General features: G+C 45.9%; 1 protein-coding gene across 9 annotated transcripts in view; it reads right to left on the bottom strand.

Moving 5' to 3' along the window:
• The window catches only part of PHAF1 (phagophore assembly factor 1), a 47932-nt gene extending 44979 nt beyond the window's left edge, over positions 1-2953 (bottom strand). For 3 of the 9 annotated variants that reach the window (XM_077830811.1, XM_077830819.1, XM_077830820.1), the window contains exons 1-2: positions 2730-2921; positions 1208-1339 (exon numbers count right to left, since the gene is read on the bottom strand). In XM_077830811.1, the coding sequence (XP_077686937.1) occupies positions 1208-1271 (64 nt within the window). In that variant the 5' untranslated portion in view covers positions 1272-1339; positions 2730-2921. The other 6 variants (XM_077830812.1, XM_077830815.1, XM_077830817.1 and 3 more) reach the window with 6 other exon arrangements.
• Positions 2954-18356: the final 15403 nt, after the last annotated feature.

Genomic DNA, 18356 nt, shown 5'->3' with positions numbered 1-18356 from the left:
TATTGAGAGGCAATTGTGGCTTTGAACAGGCTTAAATGCACTGCTGCTACCATAACCATAATATACCCATTTGAGAGCTGCTTATCGAAAAGACAATTGCCTAATATAGACACGAAACCAAAACCTTTTCCGCTTATCAGTTCATGTCTGAAACAACAGCTTCTGCACTGTTTAGATTAAAAATGGTGCCGAAAACGCTGGCTCCCATCTGCAGCTCTCTTTACCAGTACTCCCACCATTGTTACCCCAGTGGTTCAGAACCAGCAATATTGGGAAATTCCGGGCAAAGCAGTATGGTGCAGAAATTCCTAACCCCCCGTAGAATAACCTCATAACTGCTTTACAATTAGGACAAACTGTAGTAATGTTTAAATGCTGATCGCTTATTATTAAAATATAGGTCTGAAGAATCAATCATTTGTAGGAGGACACATAACATATAAAAATCTACCGCTACACTTAAGTGCCTCGAATTGGTTCTGAACACCATCAACTAAATTTGGATTGGTTGTAAGAGTTCTCTCTGATACACTGCTGGGGGGAAGGGAAGAGGAATCTACCAAAGAAATGTGGTCTAAGGAACACTGTATAGAACCCCTGGAAGGAGAAAGGCTTATTATGTGACCTTGGGCAAGTAATTTAAACTCTGAATCCTCATTGGTAAAATGGAAATGTCACAATTCAGTTACCCCAATGAGGATGTCATGACTTTTAAATAGTATTTGTAAATTGCTTAGTGATCCTTGTACAAAAATCACTCTATAAATGCAAAGTATTAGTAAGTTTTTGAGCAGGCTGATGTCACTTGATTGACGTTACCCAGACTATGATCAGTACATCTAGGACACCTCCTCTGGGTGTTACTCAAAATGACTGGTCCAAAATAGCAACAAGAGGCTTTGGAGGAATTATGAATATAAGGAAATGCAGATGATAAATAAAACATCAGTCAGTCTAAGAGCACCCTTAAAAACAAACATGAAGTATTCTTACATATATACATTAATATTCTCAGTATTATATAAAAGTTAACATTACTTTGCCTTTTTAAAATAACTGCCAAAAACAAAGGAGAAAAAAAAAGTCTTGAGGAATTCCATCTTCAGTAATTCAGAATAATGCTAGAAGCATTAGGGAAACCTCTGGCCATCACTACTACAGCATGGAAAAATGTGATGACAAGGCAAGTGCCAAGCACAGGACTTACCCAAGGTGAATTCCCATTGTTCATTCCCAAGAGATCGCTCGGGAACCACTTCCAGATCTAGCATTGGCTCTGCCAGAGTATCGGCCCAGTAGTCACACAGCAGATCACAACGTTACTGCAGCTGGACCTGTGCTGGCGCACGACAAAAAACACCTAATTTACAATCCTCATCTGACTCTCAGGGAACAACCCAAAACAACATGCAATTATCCCCCTCCAAACTCTGATGGAGAAATCACTGCTCATGGCTGGCTTTGTGTCTTCTTTGTGATCTTATTCCATTCCCTCCTTTGTCTGTTGTCACCAGACCCCATGCAAGTGTAGCTAAGGCCTGGTCTACACCTAAAACTTAGGTTGACTTAGCTACATCAATCAGGGATGTGAAAAACTGTGCCCCCAGCAACGCAGTTAGGTCAACCTAACCTCCCTTGTAGATGCAGCTAGGTTGATGGAATTATTCTGTCTATTTAGTTATTCCCTCTCAGGGCAAGTCTACACTACAAAATTAAGTTGACCTAAGTTACATCAACATACAGCCACTGCAGTAATTGAATTGGTTTTATACATCCACACTATGCTCATCAGCGGCCCATGTCCTCACCAGAAGCGCTTGCACCAATTTAGCTGCCAGCGTGGGGCATTGTGAGATGATTTCTGAAAGGCAGCAACACTCGATGTAAGCAACACAGTGTCTACACGGAAGCTGTATCGCTCTAACTACAGCGACTTAATCATTACGCCTCCCATGGAGGTGGAGTTATTAAGTCAGTGTAGTGGGCGAGTTATATCAGTGGGAGCTACATTTTAGTGTAGACGCGCAGAGAGTTAGTTCGACCTAAACTGCCTTACGGTAGCCTAACTGTGTCGTATCGAACATGCCTCAGAGAGGTGGATTACCTATATCCACAGAAAACCCCCTTCCACTGACAGGAAGCATCTACCCTGAAGCACTATAATGTAGACGTACCCTTAGATTGAAAGCTGTTGGGGATAGGACTGTTTGGACAGTATTTTTATTTCCCTAGAGTGCCTTACATACCTATGACACTTTTTAGCTATTAAACAACAGATACTACAATGATGTTCATAAGAAATTCACAGATAAAAGCCATGAGAAAAGCTGGGCTGTCTCATTCCTTCTGGTTTTGCTGGAAGGATGAGAAGAAATCCACCGCTGAATCGTAGCCAAACCACAGGGCTCCCACGGAGTGAAAGCCCCCAGTTTTAAGGCCACCCTGCTGATCCTTCTGCCTGCCCCCTCCCCAGAGTCCTTCCTGGCACCCTCCACTCCCCTGGCGGGCCCTTGCCACGGGAGAAGAGCCTTCCCCCAATGCTTCATGGGGCGCCCCGAAAGCAGGGCCACGACCCACCCCCTCTTACACGGTCAGCGCTTTGGGGCTAGGACCGTCTGAACGGTGCCCAGCCGGCTTAGGGCTTCTGGGGCTACGGCCACAGAAACGTCGGCCCGACACACAGTCACCCCGCCCCCCCCGCTCCACGCCAGCCCCCTCCCGGGCCTCACCGCCCGCTACAGCAGCGCCCGGGAGAGCCTCACACCGGGGCCAAGACCCGGGGGACAGCGGCTCTGGGCCCCCCCCGCCCGCCGCGCTCATCCCGCTCCGGGAAAGGGGGACCGGGCCCCCCGCGCAGCTGTGTGCGCGAGGGTGGAGGGCGCCCCCGCCGGGGCAATAACACTTCCTCCCTCCCGCCCCGAAGGGCCACGACTCACCTCACTTGCGGCTGCTGAAAAAGTCCTTTGCAACGGCCGTCAGGCGAGACCGCCCCGGGTGGGCGGGGCCGGGGCGAGGGGGCGGGGGCCTGACGCGCGCGGGCCCGCGGGCGTGTGCGCGCGCGCGGGCGAGAGGCGCGAGGCCGGGGGTTAGGGCCCGCCTCTGGAGCTGGGGAGCACTGGGTTCGAGTCCCGCCTGTGCCACAGATGCCCTGTGGAGCCTTGGCCAAGTCACCTAGCCTAGGCACCCACTGGGGGCTGTGCCCCCAAACCAGGGGAACCACTAGGGGCAGGGGCAGGCAAGGCTGGGATAAGGTGGGGCAAAAGAGGCAGGGACAAGGGGAAACAAGGCGTTGTGGGGCTAACAGAGAAAGGGGGCCTGACCCCTCCAGTACCAGCAGGTGAGAGGGGGAACCATGTCCCCTCTTAGGGGATGGTTGGACCAAGGAGGGTGTCATGGTAGTATGGTAGGGGATTGGAGACAGCACCTCATTTTAGCATTGTCAGCTCCCCAGCAGTTAAAAATCAGGGTTCTGCCCCCCCAAACTCCTGAGATTGCCTGATTTTTAAACCAATTTATCTCTTTATTTGCCTTCTGGTTTCTGGGACTTTGGGGTGCACTTGGGTCACATTTTCAAGCTTTCCTCAGCAGCCGGAAAGGCTAGAAACCTACATCGTTTTAAAATGAAAGTTGAGAGGCTCCTGTGATCTCTGCTGTGCAGCACTCAGGGCTTTAAGAAAAACAAAAACAAAAATATCAGGAGACTTGTGATTTTGGCACCCCTGTCATTCTTCCAAACAGAGCAGATTGCTGGAGCTGCCCTTTATTTTAACAGAAGAGGAGGATGGAGGCAGTGAGCCCCAGCAAGCAATGATCCAGCTTCAGGGAAGCAGAAGATTTCATAATTAGAGTGGCTTATGGGATCATCTTTAGCCAGGCTTGTTCTAATGTTACTGCTCCTTAGGGTATGGCTACACTGTGTCTAGGAGCCAGCCTCCCAGCCTGAGGTCACAGACTTGGGTTAGTGTGCTAAAGATAGCTGTGTAGATGTTGTAGCGTGGGGGAGATCGGAGACCGAGCTCCAGTCCAAGTTGTGTTAGTTATCTTGTGTTAGCTAATAGGAGGTAAGAACACACCTTTTTTCCGAATGTGGATGAACACTAGATTGGTTTAAGATTATGCATTTAGTTAAACCTGAGCAACTATGACTGTGTTTAGGAAAAAGGTGGGTTTTTATGATGAGAGCGCCAACCTGTGGTGGCTAAAATTGTAAAATCCTAGCATAGACAGGGAAAGAGGTTGTACTTAGATGTAGCTGGTTGAGAAGAATCCTAGGCTCCCGACTTTCTCCTAAATTGGAGGAGGGATGTCTTCTGAGGACCCTTGTTATCAGCTCACTTTAACATGCACATATAGACCAAGGCAAGGGACAAGGGTTGCAGGCTGTTTGCTGATAGAAGCCCTATGGAAAGGAGAGTATCATGATATTATTCCCTGTACTTCAGGGGTCACACCTCACCAGCAGATTGATCTCCAACCTTCACAAGCTCTTTCTGAAACAGCAAAATCTAGAAGGATCAAATAAACAAGGTTTCATTCTATCTTCTCAGAGTCAGTGCAAGGTGAAAACAAAACAGTTCTACAGCCTCGTCTACTTGTGTATCTGTGCTACAGAATGTGTTTATAAAAATCAAATGGACTTCAGGGACTAATCCTGCACTAACAGGGAGATGGACTAATTAACCTAATACTGTAGGTCTTTTCCATCTCTTAATTTGCATGATTTTGTGACATCATAAACCATTCCACAAAGTAACATGCATCTTTTCTTACCATTCCAAAAATATGTATTTTTATACAGCTTCTCAGGAGAAAATACCCTGGATGTTGTGCTTGCTGACCTCATGTTGACCAGAATTTCAGATGCCCAGAGGCATGACTTTTAAAATGCTCTTTGATGTGCATATAGGGTAGTAAAGACATGCTTTTGGAGAGAGGTTTTTATTTTAATTCTTCTGGCAGTAATTAAAGTGAGAGGAGCTGAGCTCTAGATTTTTTCCTAGCAAGTGGTACATAGCAGCAGTTAAAAAAACAAAAAACAAAACAAAAAAAACCCGAGCTCCTTTGAAATAAAGTGTAGATATTATATGATTTAAATCTCTGGGCTGTTCTGAGAATTTACCTTTCAGTGTTTTAGTCTAAAATCAAAACTTTGATAAAAGTGTTAAAAGCAGCTGACATTTCAACTGCGATCAGGGGCAGAGCTCTTCTTGACCTGCTGCTCACAAACCGGGAAGAATTAGTAGGGGAAGCTAAAGTGGATGGGAACCTGGGAGGCAGTGACCATGAGATGGTTGAGTTCAGGATCCTGACACAGGGAAGAAAGGAGAGCAGCAGAATATGGTCCCTGGACTTCAGAAAAGCAGACTTTGACTCCCTCAGGGAACTGATGGGCAGGATCCCCTGGGAGAATAACATGAGGGGGAAAGGAGTCCAGGAGAGCTGGCTGTATTTTAAAGAATCTTTATTGAGGTTACAGGGACAAACCATCCCGATGTGTAGAAAGAATAGTAAATAGGGCAGGCGACCAGCTTGGCTTAACAGTGAAATCTTTGGTGATCTTGAACACAAAAAAGCTTACAAGAAGTGGAAGATTGGACAAATGACCAGGGAGGAGTACAGAAATATTGCTCAGGGATGCAGGAGTGAAATCAGGAAGGCCAAATCACACCTGGAGTTGCAGCTAGCAAGAGATGTTAAGAGTAACAAGAAGGGTTTCTTCAGGTATGTTACCAACAAGAAGAAAGTCAAGGAAAGTGTGGGCCCCTTACTGAATGATCGAGGCAACCTAGTGACAGAGGATATGGAAAAAGCTAATGTACTCAATGCTTTTTTTTGCCTCTGTCTTCACGAACAAGGTCAGCTCCCAGACTACTGCACTGGGCAGCACAGCATGGGGGGGAGGTGACCAGCCCTCTGTGGAGAAAGAAGTGGTTCGGACTATTTCGAAAAGCTGGACGAGCACAAGTCCATGGGGCCGGATGCGCTGCATCCGAGAGTGCTAAAGGAGTTGGCGGATGTGATTGCAGAGCCATTGGCCATTATCTTTGAAAACTCATGGCAATCGGGGGAAGTCCCGGACGACTGGAAAAAGGCTGATGTAGTGCCCATCTTTAAAAAAGGGAAGGAGGATCCGGGGAACTACAGGCCAGTCAGCCTCACCTCAGTCCCTGGAAAAATCATGGAGCATGTCCTCAAAAATCAATTCTGAAGCACTTAGAGGAGAGGAAAGTGATCAGGAACAGTCAGCATGGATTCACCAAGGGCAAGTCATGCCTGACTAATCTAATTGCCTTCTATGACGAGATAACTGGCTCTGTGGATGAGGGGAAAGCGGTGGACGTGTTGTTCCTTGACTTTAGCAAAGCTTTTGACACTGTCTCCCACAGTATTCTTGCCAGCAAGTTAAAGAAGTATGGGCTGGATGAATGGACTATAAGGTGGATAGAAAGTTGGCTAGATTGTCGGGCTCAACGGGTAGTGATCAATGGCTCCATGTCTGGTTGGCAGCCGGTATCAAGTGGAGTGCCCCAAGGGTCGGTCCTGGGGCCGGTTTTGTTCAATGTCTTCATAAATGATCTGGAGGAGGGTGTGGATTGCACCCTCAACAAGTTTGCAGATGACACTAAACTGGGAGGAGAGGTAGATATGCTGGAGGGTAGGGATAGGATACAGAGGGCCCTAGACAAATTAGAGGATTGGGCCAAAAGAAATCTGATGAGGTTCAACAAGGACAAGTGTAGAGTCCTGCACTTAGGACGGAAGAACCCCATGCACCGCTACAGACTAGGGACCGAATGGCTTGGCAGCAGTTCTGCAGAAAAGGACCTAGGGGTTACAGTGGACGAGAAGCTGGATATGAATCAACAGTGTGTCCTTGTTGCCAAGAAGGCCAATGGCATTTTGGGATGTATACGTAGGGGCATTGCCAGCAGATCAAGCGACGTGATCGTTCCCCTCTATTCAACATTGGTGAGGCCTCATCTGGAGTACTGTGTCCAGTTTTGGGCCCCACACTACAAGAAGGATGTGGAAAAATTGGAAAGAGTCCAGCGGAGGGCAACAAAAATGATTAGGGGACTGGAACACATGACTTATGAGGAGAGGCTGAGGGAACTGGGATTGTTTAGTCTGCGGAAGAGAAGAATGAGGGGGGATTTGATAGCTGCTTTCAACTACCTGAAAGGGGGTTCCAAAGAGGATGGATCTAGACTGTTCTCAGTGGTAGCTGATGACAGAACAAGGAGTAATGGTCTCAAGTTGCAGCAGGGGAGGTTTAGGTTGGATATTAGGAAAAACTTTTTCACTAGGAGGGTGGTGAAACACTGGAATGCGTTGCCTAGGGAGGTGGTGGAATCTCCTTCCTTAAGATATTTTTAAGGTCAGGCTTGACAAAGCCTTGGCTGGGATGATTTAGTTGGGGATTGGTCCTGCTTTGAGCAGGGGGTTGGACTAGATGACCTCCTGAGGTCCCTTCCAACCCTGATATTCTATGATTCTATGACTACCAATGGTTCAGGGAGCTTTTGAAGGCTGTCCACCTTGCTGGTAGGTCATACTGACTTTTCCTTGTTTCGAGCAATACTACACATATCAGATTCATCACTGCACGAGAAAAGCAGTTGGAAGTGGGTGGATCTAGGGGCTATTAATACAGGAGGAAGAGGGGAAACAGGAGATTCCCGGGGACAGAGTAATCCACAGGGGAGGAGCTGCTAGAATGTCAATGAGGAGAAGGAACCCAGGCCGCACGTCCAGGGTTAGCAGGAAAGAAGGGAACCAGGCAGCATGCATGGGGGAGGGAGGACAAGGTGGCAAGGGGCGAGAGGAACAAAACAGATTTAAACAGGGGCTAAATTTAAACAGGGCTTCAGGTTCAGTAAGATTATGCATTATATTGCTTTGAGTACTATCCTCTTGTGAGAGGGAAATGGGTGGGGGAAGATCTATGTGCATTTCCTTGAAAATCTATCCCTCATAGATAGTGGTAATTACCATAATAGGGCTTACTGCATAGGGATGAGTGCTGTCCTTCAGATGAGACATGAAACCACACTCCCTTCTGGGGCTAGGTAGAAGTTAAAGGAATAAAGTGATAACCCCAGTGTCTTAGCTAGAGTTTCTTGATAAACCAGGTACTAATGCGCAAGGCTGGAAGTTATTAATATTGAACCCATAACAGCTGTTCCATTTGCTTCCACAGTCCTACACTACCGCCAAAACCTCATTAATTTGTAAAGCACTTTGAGAAGCTTTTGCATTAAAGGGTTTGTAGAACACAAATGCTCCATTCTTTTATTCCTTTAAGGAACAGTAGGCACGATGAAATTCCTCTTCCTCCTACTGTTGTATCAAAAGTTACTCGTAAAACAGATTCTGCTGATGAAACCATAGTCTAGACAACAAATCATTAGATTAGGGTGTCATAAACTGTTAAATTTTTCACCAACGGCCACACTAGGATCAAAACATTTGAAAGGGACTCACTGAACCAACCAAATAAGGAACATATATTGCCCATAAAATAATAATGCTGTAATTCATAAGCAAAGATCTATTGAACAAAGATTAGATGGTGACCAATTGTGGAATGGAAAATTTTTCAAATAACTTTGCCTAAATGTTATACAAAAAGACATCCAGCAGAGAGTGCAGACTTGGCTACAGCAAACAAACCTTTTATATTCAAGAACTGGCATGAATTAAAAGATCTCTCTTGGTCTTTTCTTCATGCTAGCATCTGCACTGCACCTGTCTCTTTAGCTCCAGCTAACCCACCTGGCTCTTTGGATACACACAAACACAATTCCCAGAACTTCATATCTTTAAATAAGAATCTCTGCAAGACAAATTATGCATGAGTGTATATCCATACACACCTACACCTCTTGCTCTTTCCGATTCTTGACAGAGGCAAGATTTACATCTCACTGGATGGACTGTGCCAAAATAAACCACAGTTAAACTTTATTATTAGAAAAAGATGCACACTTTAATGTAAAAGAGAAAGAGTGAGATAGAGAAATTAACCCATAGGTGTTCTGTAAGGTTACTGGAGCTACACTAGGAAAGAATCTTGCCAATGATTTCAGTGGAAGCAAGAATAGGCCCATAGTTGACAAATATATAGACAAAGCTCAGGCAGTTAATTTTTATCCTGGTGGAATCTGCATCTCCTGCTGCTGCTCCTGGCAGGTCAGGTGAGACTGAGGCAACTTCCTCTGTCACTGCAAAGCTCTGTTGCTGTGGCTAAAATGGGCATATCCCTTTGCTTCTCTCAGTATAGAGCTTGAAGAACTCCTCCCTCCCACTGTGCCTTGTTAGCTATATACCCCTTCACATCCAGCTTCCTGGCATGATAGGATGGGATTGGTTGCCCTCTCTGGTAAGACCATTTTCACTGGGCATTTCAAGATATATTTATTAGAGCTGGGGAAAATTTTCCAACTGAACATTTTTCTGTCACAAAACACTGATTCACTGAAATCAAAGTGTTTCACAGGAATGTATATCATCAAAATGGTCTATGAGAAGTTCTGAAAACATTTCATTTTGACTTTATCCTTTTGACTTATCATAGTGTCAACATGATATTGTCAAAAGAAAACATTTCAAAATATTTCTTTACCTGAAGAATTCTGTGATGTTGACTTTTCATTCCTGTTCCGGACAAAACCAAATTTTGAAATTTCCTGCAGGATGGAATATTTATGATGGCTTCAGTTCACATGGTAACAAATGTGGCAATTTTGGTAATCTTTTTTTTTTTAATTCCTGTGCATGCCTCAGTTTCCCTTTGTGCTTTGCATTGCTATGCACCGTGTAAAGGGTTAAAAAGTTCCTTGGGGCAAAGCAGGAAACAGGAGGTGTTTGTGTCACATAACTGCCTCGGGTGGTATGAATTGGTCTCTAAAGGTCTAGCTGAAACTGACCTATACGAATGGAGGATCCAGAGACACAATGGGAACCACCCCATCAGGTACAGTAGGACATGTGAAATCGGCATGGGTCTACAGGAGGAAGACAATGGCCCAAGGGGTGACAGGAGGGTAGGCTTAGAGCTGACCTTTGGAGGGTCACAGGGTATGTCTACACTGCAATAAAATACCCACTGCAGTGATTCTCAGAGCCCAGGTCAGCTGACTCAGGCTTCCCGGGTTCCGGGTGTGGGGCTATAAAATTGCAGTGTAGATGTTTGGGCTCGGGCTGGAGTCTGGACTCTGAGACTCTCCCGCATTGTGGGTCTCAGAGCCTGAGCCAGAATGTCGACACTACAATTTCATAGCCCCACAGCCCAAGCCGCACGAGAAGGAGACAGCTGACCCAGGCCAGCCGTGGCTGTGCCATGGGTCTTTTATTGCAGTGTGTAGACAAACCCAGAAAGCTCACGTGGGACTGCCAGACAAAGGGACAAAGAGAGGAAACCAAGAGGTTTCCTTTAGCAGAAGGCTCAAGGGAGCTCTGGCTTGTCCAGTACACATTACGTTGTCTCCTTTGCTTCTCTGTGCTAACGTAAGGAGTTCCTGGTGCTGTGTTCCATAACTATACACCCTAGGCTGCCTGGTACCACTGCAAATACTTGCTGAGGTTCACTGATCTCTGAAGAGAGCAAAAAGTCTCTGACCAGGAGTCTCTCTCCGTTGGACTCACTGGGCGGAGCTCATGTGGTGAAACAGGAGTGCTGAGGCCTAGAGCTCAGTCTCAGAGGCACTGGTGCCACATGGCCTAATGTTAAGAGTGGAACCCCCTGGGGGTGAGGCACAGATCCTCTATCTGCCCTTTCAATACGTATATTGAGGTCGTGCCCAGCCACTAGCCTATGTCCATTTTACCCATTGTCTTTGGTAGACCCTGAATGCTCCCCGCATTACCATTCCCACATCTAGACAGATTAAAGAAAAGGAAAATTAACATAAATTATTACAACCCCAAGGTTCATAACTAAAATCAGCCAAATGCAGTGTAGCAAATACAGCACCGGTGTGACAGGATACCTCAGCACATCACACTTGATCCCATTTGGAATCTGTTACAATTCTCAAGTGTAGAAGTAACGAAGGCATCCGAGAGCCGCATCTGAGACAAGGTGGTGTCATTTCTTTGCTAGCAGAAGATAAAAGACAGGTCACTGACATGATCTGCGAATTTAGGAGCAGTGATGAGTCTAATAAGACTGAGGTTGCAGGCCTTTTTTTGACAGTGATGGGGCAAAATTTTAGAGTATATGTATATTTAGATAGCATGTCACCATTAGGCTATATACAACACCAGTAGGATAATTAGATCAGGTGTATTTGCATAACTGCCAGCTGATGTTACAACTTCTTCCTGCATGTCATGTCAGCTGGACATGCTATCTGCTAAGCCATTTCATTATTTTGCGGTGCCAGGCCAAGACTTTTAACAGCTTCTTATAGCACTACGCATTTCCATTTAAGAAGCATCACAGAATTCCAAGATAGAGCATCTACCCTGTGGTGCAGCTGCATTAAGATACTTTTATATAGGTTTGTGAAGGGGTCTGCTCCTCACAGGCACCACCTATGTTTGGGCCTTTCATGATACATGAGGAGTCCAACCAAGACTAGTCCCACTGTCCAGAAAGGGGCTCCAGGCCTCACCTAGCTAAAATCCCAGAATCAGGACTCCCCAGGATAGGGGGGTCTTCCTAGTCGTTGGTCACTAGCATCAGGGAAAGGCTCTTTGTTTCCAGCTCCAACAGGGGGTTGGTACAAGAATCCAGGCCCACACTGTCCATCAGGTTCCAATCCAGGACCCAGAGGTAAGCAGCTGAGTCCTGAACCCTGGAGTGTTATGTGGCTGCCTCCCTGGATCACTGCCTACCAGCTGCCTCATGCAAGAGGAAAAAACAAGGACATGTAAACAAAACAAATCAAGGAATAGGTCTCTGACCTTGCAAAGTCCAGAGTCCTTTTCCCTCAGCAGGTTAGAGAGACCATCAATAGTCAGGAGCTCTAGCAGATGGACTTCCCACAATGGACCTCTAGCAGCCCACAAGTAAGCAACAACCTGCTCCCTTTTAAGCTCCTCTTCAAGGCTGGGCAAATTGCAGGTGTGGCAGGGTGGAGCTGCCTGGGTTCAGAGCAGCTTCTTAAGCCCTCCCTCTCCAGTGTGGGGTTTTACACCCCATCCCAAGGTGTAGAATATAACACTTGTGCCTTAAATAAATTTTGTCAGGATGCAAATAGAGGGAAATCTACTGACAATTCATCTGGGAAAAACTCAATACAAACAGAAGGCTGTGGAACAAAGTCTTAGTGGAAAGACTGAGCAAGTGCAGGCAAAGTTATTAGAAAGAGATGACGAATGACTCAGAAAGAGAAGAGTATTAAACCAAAGTCATCACTTAAACCATGTGATTTGAGAAAGCAGAGGCTGCACCAATGACGTCCCTCTTGTCTTCCAAGGCAAACGACTGTGTATGGTAAACCACTCAAGCCTATTACTGCCAGGCATACCACAATGATGATCTACAGATAACTTTAGTTTACTGAAAGTTGAATTTGTTGCTTGCATTGGTCTGTTAACTGAGAGGTTTTTGGAATGGTTTCATAGAATTTCTCCTTGGTGGCAATGCCAGCCGGCAAGGCCAGACATACTTATTGGTGTTGATGGGTTAGAGAGCACGAGTGGCATTCACCAAATATGCTGCCCGAAACAGGCGGATTAGAAAACTTGGGTGTGAATTGGTGCTAGCCTTAGATGGGGTAATGTGCCTTTTTGGTGTTTTCATGTGTGTAGTGACTAAGGAGTTAAATTTCAGAGTAACAGCCGTGTTAGTCTGTATTCGCAAAAAGAAAAGGAGTACTTGTGGCACCTTAGAGACTAACCAATTTATTTGAGTTAAATTGTGCTTTCTAGAGCCCTGCACCCTGTAGCTTCCCAAAGTCAGCATTAATATGCAGGTATCAGTCCCATACAGCAACAGACTGATGTATTTGCTCTTGGCAAGCATCTAAAATGGTGAAAAGAGCAAATACATCAGTTTTTTGTTCAGGATGAGATTTCAGAAAATATTATTTATTTATTATATATTTAAAAAAAATAAAAAAACCCTTCAGTAGAGGTGCTCCATCTTAATCCAGCAATGAATTTGGGTTTCTAGATCTGGGGGTATACATAACATGTGGATCTAGCCTTTCCTCCCATTTATTTTACAAATATAATCCCTAGAGAACATGCACTTTCAGCTACTGATAATTTGCTCTTCCTCAGCATGTTCTTTTTCTTCGTTATACTGGTCAGAGCATCCGCAACATTCTGGCCACATTCGGCTCTGATTTACACCACATACAATCCCCCTGTGGTCAGGAAGAGATTAGGGAGCAGGTCATGAAGTTCCTTTCCTCTCTCTAGGAGCAGACAGTGCGAGGAACAGTATCCAAACTGAGTTCATAATTGGCGTGCATTGAGACAGAGTCTCTGTAGAATGCAGCACTTATAATTACTTCCAGTCTCCTGAATTACACATTAAGGGACATAGAGCAGGGACCAGAACCCAGTGCAGGCAAGTCCCTAAGAACAGCCACTTGGTAGCGAGAAGTGGAGAAGGGAGCAAGTCCATTTTAGCGCCACGCCCAGTGGTCACCACACTGAGTGAGACCCCACGCTCAGGGATTTTCTGGTTGGGAAATGGATTCTTGTTCTACTGTGGTGCTGAGTCTGGTTTTGCTGTCTCTTTACTGATCTCCCTCTGATGTGCCAGGACCACAAGTGGGTGGGTGAGGGAGACACCTTGCAGGAGCGCGCTAAAAGGACTCTCCACAATGGTTTTTAAAAAGGACCTGATGGGAACATTTTCCTCCAAGGAAGCTCCTCAAACATTTCACAATCTGTCTCCTGAACCTTTGGCACATCTTTCCCCTGGGCTGGCCGCTTGTGCTCCTTTTGCAAATAACGTTTTCCATATTTATTTTAGGGTCTAATCCCGCATTCCTTATTCAGGCCGAACTTCCATTGGAATAAGGATGGCAGTAGGATCAGGGCCTTGATTGCTTTTGTGTCCAAAGATAATTTTATTCTGGGGCATCTGTCCGCTGAATACAAAAGAACGTGTGTCTGTCCATGCAGGGGTGGGATTTTCAAAAGCACTCAGTGTTGGTCTAACTCTGCTGGCATTGAAGACAATGGGAGTTTTACCGTTGATTTCAGCGGCCGCAGCGTGAGGCCAATACATGGAACTCTTATTGCTTGTTTGTAAGACACACATTTCTGATACTTCTGCTACATTTTTCAATCTGCTTTATTTCCACAAAGGGCCTATAAATCATGTCTGACGAGCTTGTTGTTGTATTATGAGCAGACAGATAATCTCCCCACAATCAAGCTAGTCTGCCTCAGTGGACCAACAGGTGGTTTATAATGCAACTGTGTCTCCAGTAATCTGGTTCTGTCTCCAATCTGATTTGATGCCCACCATATTCAATGGTGATTAGAAAGAGAACATCCAACTTTAAATCTGTTTATACTCCCTGGGCGTACACTTGTTCACAGTATTTAAGTAGCATCGTTTTTATGTTCAGGATATTGGAGCTATGTTCTACGCTGTTCCCACTTAGTCTACTGTATGTGATGGTTACAAACTCCAGAATGCCAAAACATGCCTTTGAATGCCAGCAAATTATGTAAATATTATGCTCCAACAGACTATGCATGCGCTATTGAATAGAATGGTTGTAACTAAAAGCACCTTTTCCTAGCTTTTGGGTTTGAATGGTCATCTGGGATAAGCACTGGGCCTGTAGTTTTCTTGTGGAAGCAAAAGACCCAGGTGTCACTGAGGTGTTTATATTTAGCAATATACAAAAACATGATGGAGGAAATCAGATCCAGTGTCTTATTCAGAGAACCCCCTACACCAGGGGTGGCCAACCTGTGGGTCCGGAGCCACATGGGGCTCTTCAGAAGTTAATATGCGGCTCCTTGTACAGGCACTGACTCCGGGGCTGGAGCTACAGGTGCCAACTTTCCAATGTGCTGGGGAGTGCTCACTGCTCAACCCCTGGCTCTGCCACAGGCCCTGCCCCCACTCCACCCCTTCGCACCCCCTCCACTGAGCCTGCCGTGCCCTCGCTTCCCCCACTCTCCGCCCCCCAGAACCTCCGGCACGCCACGAAACAGCTGATCGGGAGGTGCGGAGAGGGAGGGGGAGGTGCTGATCGGCGGAGCTGCCGGCAGGTGGGAGGCGCTGGGGAGCGGATGTGGGGCTGCTGACGTATTACCGTGGCTCTTTGGCAATGTACATTGGTAAATTCTGGCTCCTTCTCAGGCTCAGGTTGACCACCCCTGCCTTACACCCTGTCTGCCCCCATGTCTCTTGCTAGTCCACCTCCTGTTAGATACCTGTAGGTTCCACAAGAAGGTGCAATGAAGCAGGTTTGTTACTGTATGCACACACACATTTCCTTATGAATCCTGGGCCAAATATCTTCCTGGGCATGGCTGGGTATAACCCACTGTATTTTCTGAAAGTGTATTGACACCCAATTTTACTGTTTGAGCCTTGGCTTGCTGGACCCATAGACTTACCTGCCTGTAGCCCACGTACAGGTTTTACATCTTGTGTGTGGATTTATCACTACAGACTGGGAAGTATCCCAGATGCAAAGACCTCTACCTCTGTGTGTGGGGAGAGTGGGCAGGGCATTGAGGGTGGGGGAAGGGTCTGACTATCCTTAGATTCTCCATAGTTCTCTAGTAGTTCTCATTTCCTCCTAGGAAAACATTTCTTTCATCAGAGTTTCAGAGGCCATCTTAATGGAATCCATCTCAGTATTAAGTCCCTCCTGAGAGGTTCTAACAGGGTGTGGGTTCACTGAGGCCATCTCCAGTTTGGTCCCCAGTGAAATGATCTTCAAGCCATAAGTGGCCATCTTCTCCTCTAATTGTGACTTCATCAAATTAGCAGTTATAGCTGTGAACAGCTTTCCCAATTGGTTCCGCTGCAGGAAGTCATGCACAGGTGGATCAGGAAGGAGAATGAGGAGATTTTGTGAGGACACCATTACCTGTAGCCTCATTCCGCACCGCTTTAAAATCACTGGTGCTGACCCAGGTTTTCGTGGTACGTGTGCTGCCTGCCAGCAATGAGAGAAACAACAATAATCCTGACCTGCACAAAGCAAATCCAGCAGCAGAGAAGTGTGGTTCACAGTTCACAAGGGAAATTCAGTTCCCCATCAGCAGCGTAGCCAACAAGTTTTATTCACTGCACCAAGGCTTGGCGGTTTTGTTGTCCTGGACCCCTCCTGAGGGAGAGTCTCTGAAAGTATCTGAGTTCTGCCATCGGTACCAAGAGATTGCAATGGGAGGCCTGGTTCAGAAAATTCGGTGGCCCTCTTTTGGTTACAAACCAAATAATCAGCCTTGCCCAATCCCCTCTATTTTAGGTGAACACACAGAAGAGGTTAACTGAAATACTGGCTCTAATTTTGCTGTGTTACAACAGTGCAGCTCCCCTGCATTGCAGCTGTAAATGGAATAACCGCAGTAGACCAGGGAGGAGAATTTGCTCCCTTATCTTAGAGTTGCTACAAACCGATCAGAAGCAAGAGAGAAAAACGTCCTGCAAGGTAAAAAGTCTCGTCCCTCACTGAGTAACTCATGGCCCTCAAAAATCTGAGTCTGGGAGCTAACAACTTCCAATTGTTACAATGGGGGTAGCCCTTGAGATTGTAGTTGCCAGGCCTGATCCTCAGCTGGTTTAAATGGATGTAGCTCAATTGCCAGATTTACAGAAGCTGAGAATTTGGCCTAAACTTTAGTAAGTGGCACCACATATGGCATCAGGGGTTGAAGTTAATATTCTCTCGCTGACTGCACATCACATGTATCTAGTCTGGGGGAGGAATTTTTCCCTCCCTAACAGCCTGCCCTGCAAACTCAACCTGAGAGTCAAGCTGGGTTCTTCCCATCCTGCTCATCACCAGTAATAGAGACACTGAACAATTCTGCTGCTGGCATGAGCCCAAACAGAGTTTATATGTTGTTCTTCCAGAGCAGCATTGGCGCTGCAGGGCTAATGAAAGCAAAGAGGAGTGAAATCTTAGTTTAGTCACTAACATAAGCACATCTGTGAGTGGGATTTTCAAAGGCATTAGGCACCCAGCTTCCAAAGCTGAACTCCCTTTGAAAACGCCAGCTTGTGTACTCAGAGGTAAGGATGTTTCTACGCAATCCCTTTGCTGACCAAAGCTGCTCCTTAAGTACTTTTTCAAACAAGGTGAACTCTATAAATTGAAAGATCCCCAAAAGAGGGTTTCATTTGCTTCCCCCTTTGTCAGTGATGTTACAGCCACCTTGGTGAGAAAGAGGGAGGCAGTTAGCAAAATACAAGGCACAGCAGATCAACAGTAAATGCCAGAGCTGGACATCGTAGACTGAGAAAATGGCTTTGTTCTAATAATTGTATTTTAAAATGCCTGTCCTTAGGTTGCAGAGCTGTCAAAGCAGAGTGGCACTGAATATACACAGCATGGAGTGAGCCCCTGGGAAATTAGCCTTTCCTTGAAGTCTGCTGAACATTGTTCCACTTATTATTCATGTCTCACTTCTCAGTCTCATTGAAAACTAGACTGAGTGTGATAGAAGGTGCTATTTTTTTTTTGTCAACCCTGTGGAAGGTGTTTATTGGATCAAAAGAAATATTCGCACCTCCCTTCCTAATAATAAGAGTTGATTGTCAGTGATAATTCGTTCTGAGCTGTGGTATGGTACTCAAGCGAATCAGAACACAGGCTGGCAATACCTGTTGAGTTAACTCATACAAGTAATTACAGAGTTATATATCAGATGTCTAAGCTGCATAGGTCCACGTGACCATCCAGGCCAAGTGATCAGTGATTTTGAGTGCCTCATTCTTCAAGGGCCCAAGTGGAGATTACTTTAAGTGTTTGCGGTCGTGATTGCCAGTTAACCAGCTTTTACATTCCTGTTAGTTTAGACACACCACAGATGTTCCAGGGCAGAAATGTCTGTGGTTTACCCCAACGTGAGTATTCTTTCTCCTAGTTTATTCCTCTTCTCAGCTGACTCAGTGAGGTTCCACTGGAATAGGCTCAGGGGCTGATGCTAGCTTCTTCCAAACAAGAAACAGCAAGCGCTTAAAGCATCTAACCTTTCACTGGAAGTGGAATCACACCTGGTCATGACTTCTTGAGTAAACTGCACAGCTCTGGTGGCAAAAGAATAGAAATCCGTGAATTAATCTGACTGCGATCAGGGCCCCCACAGATGATGGCTCCAGCAAACAGACTCTTGATGTGGAGCTGCAGAACGTGTGAGTACCATCCTGAGCTATACATCCCAGCCTCCAAGATCTTTTCATGTCTGAGTAGCTC

Source organism: Eretmochelys imbricata, chromosome 12 (assembly GCF_965152235.1).
Source record: "Eretmochelys imbricata isolate rEreImb1 chromosome 12, rEreImb1.hap1, whole genome shotgun sequence".
NCBI classification, from domain to species: domain Eukaryota; kingdom Metazoa; phylum Chordata; order Testudines; family Cheloniidae; genus Eretmochelys; species Eretmochelys imbricata.
The sequence above is the reverse complement of the archived record's forward strand: the minus strand, read 5'-3'. Positions and strand labels throughout refer to the sequence as shown.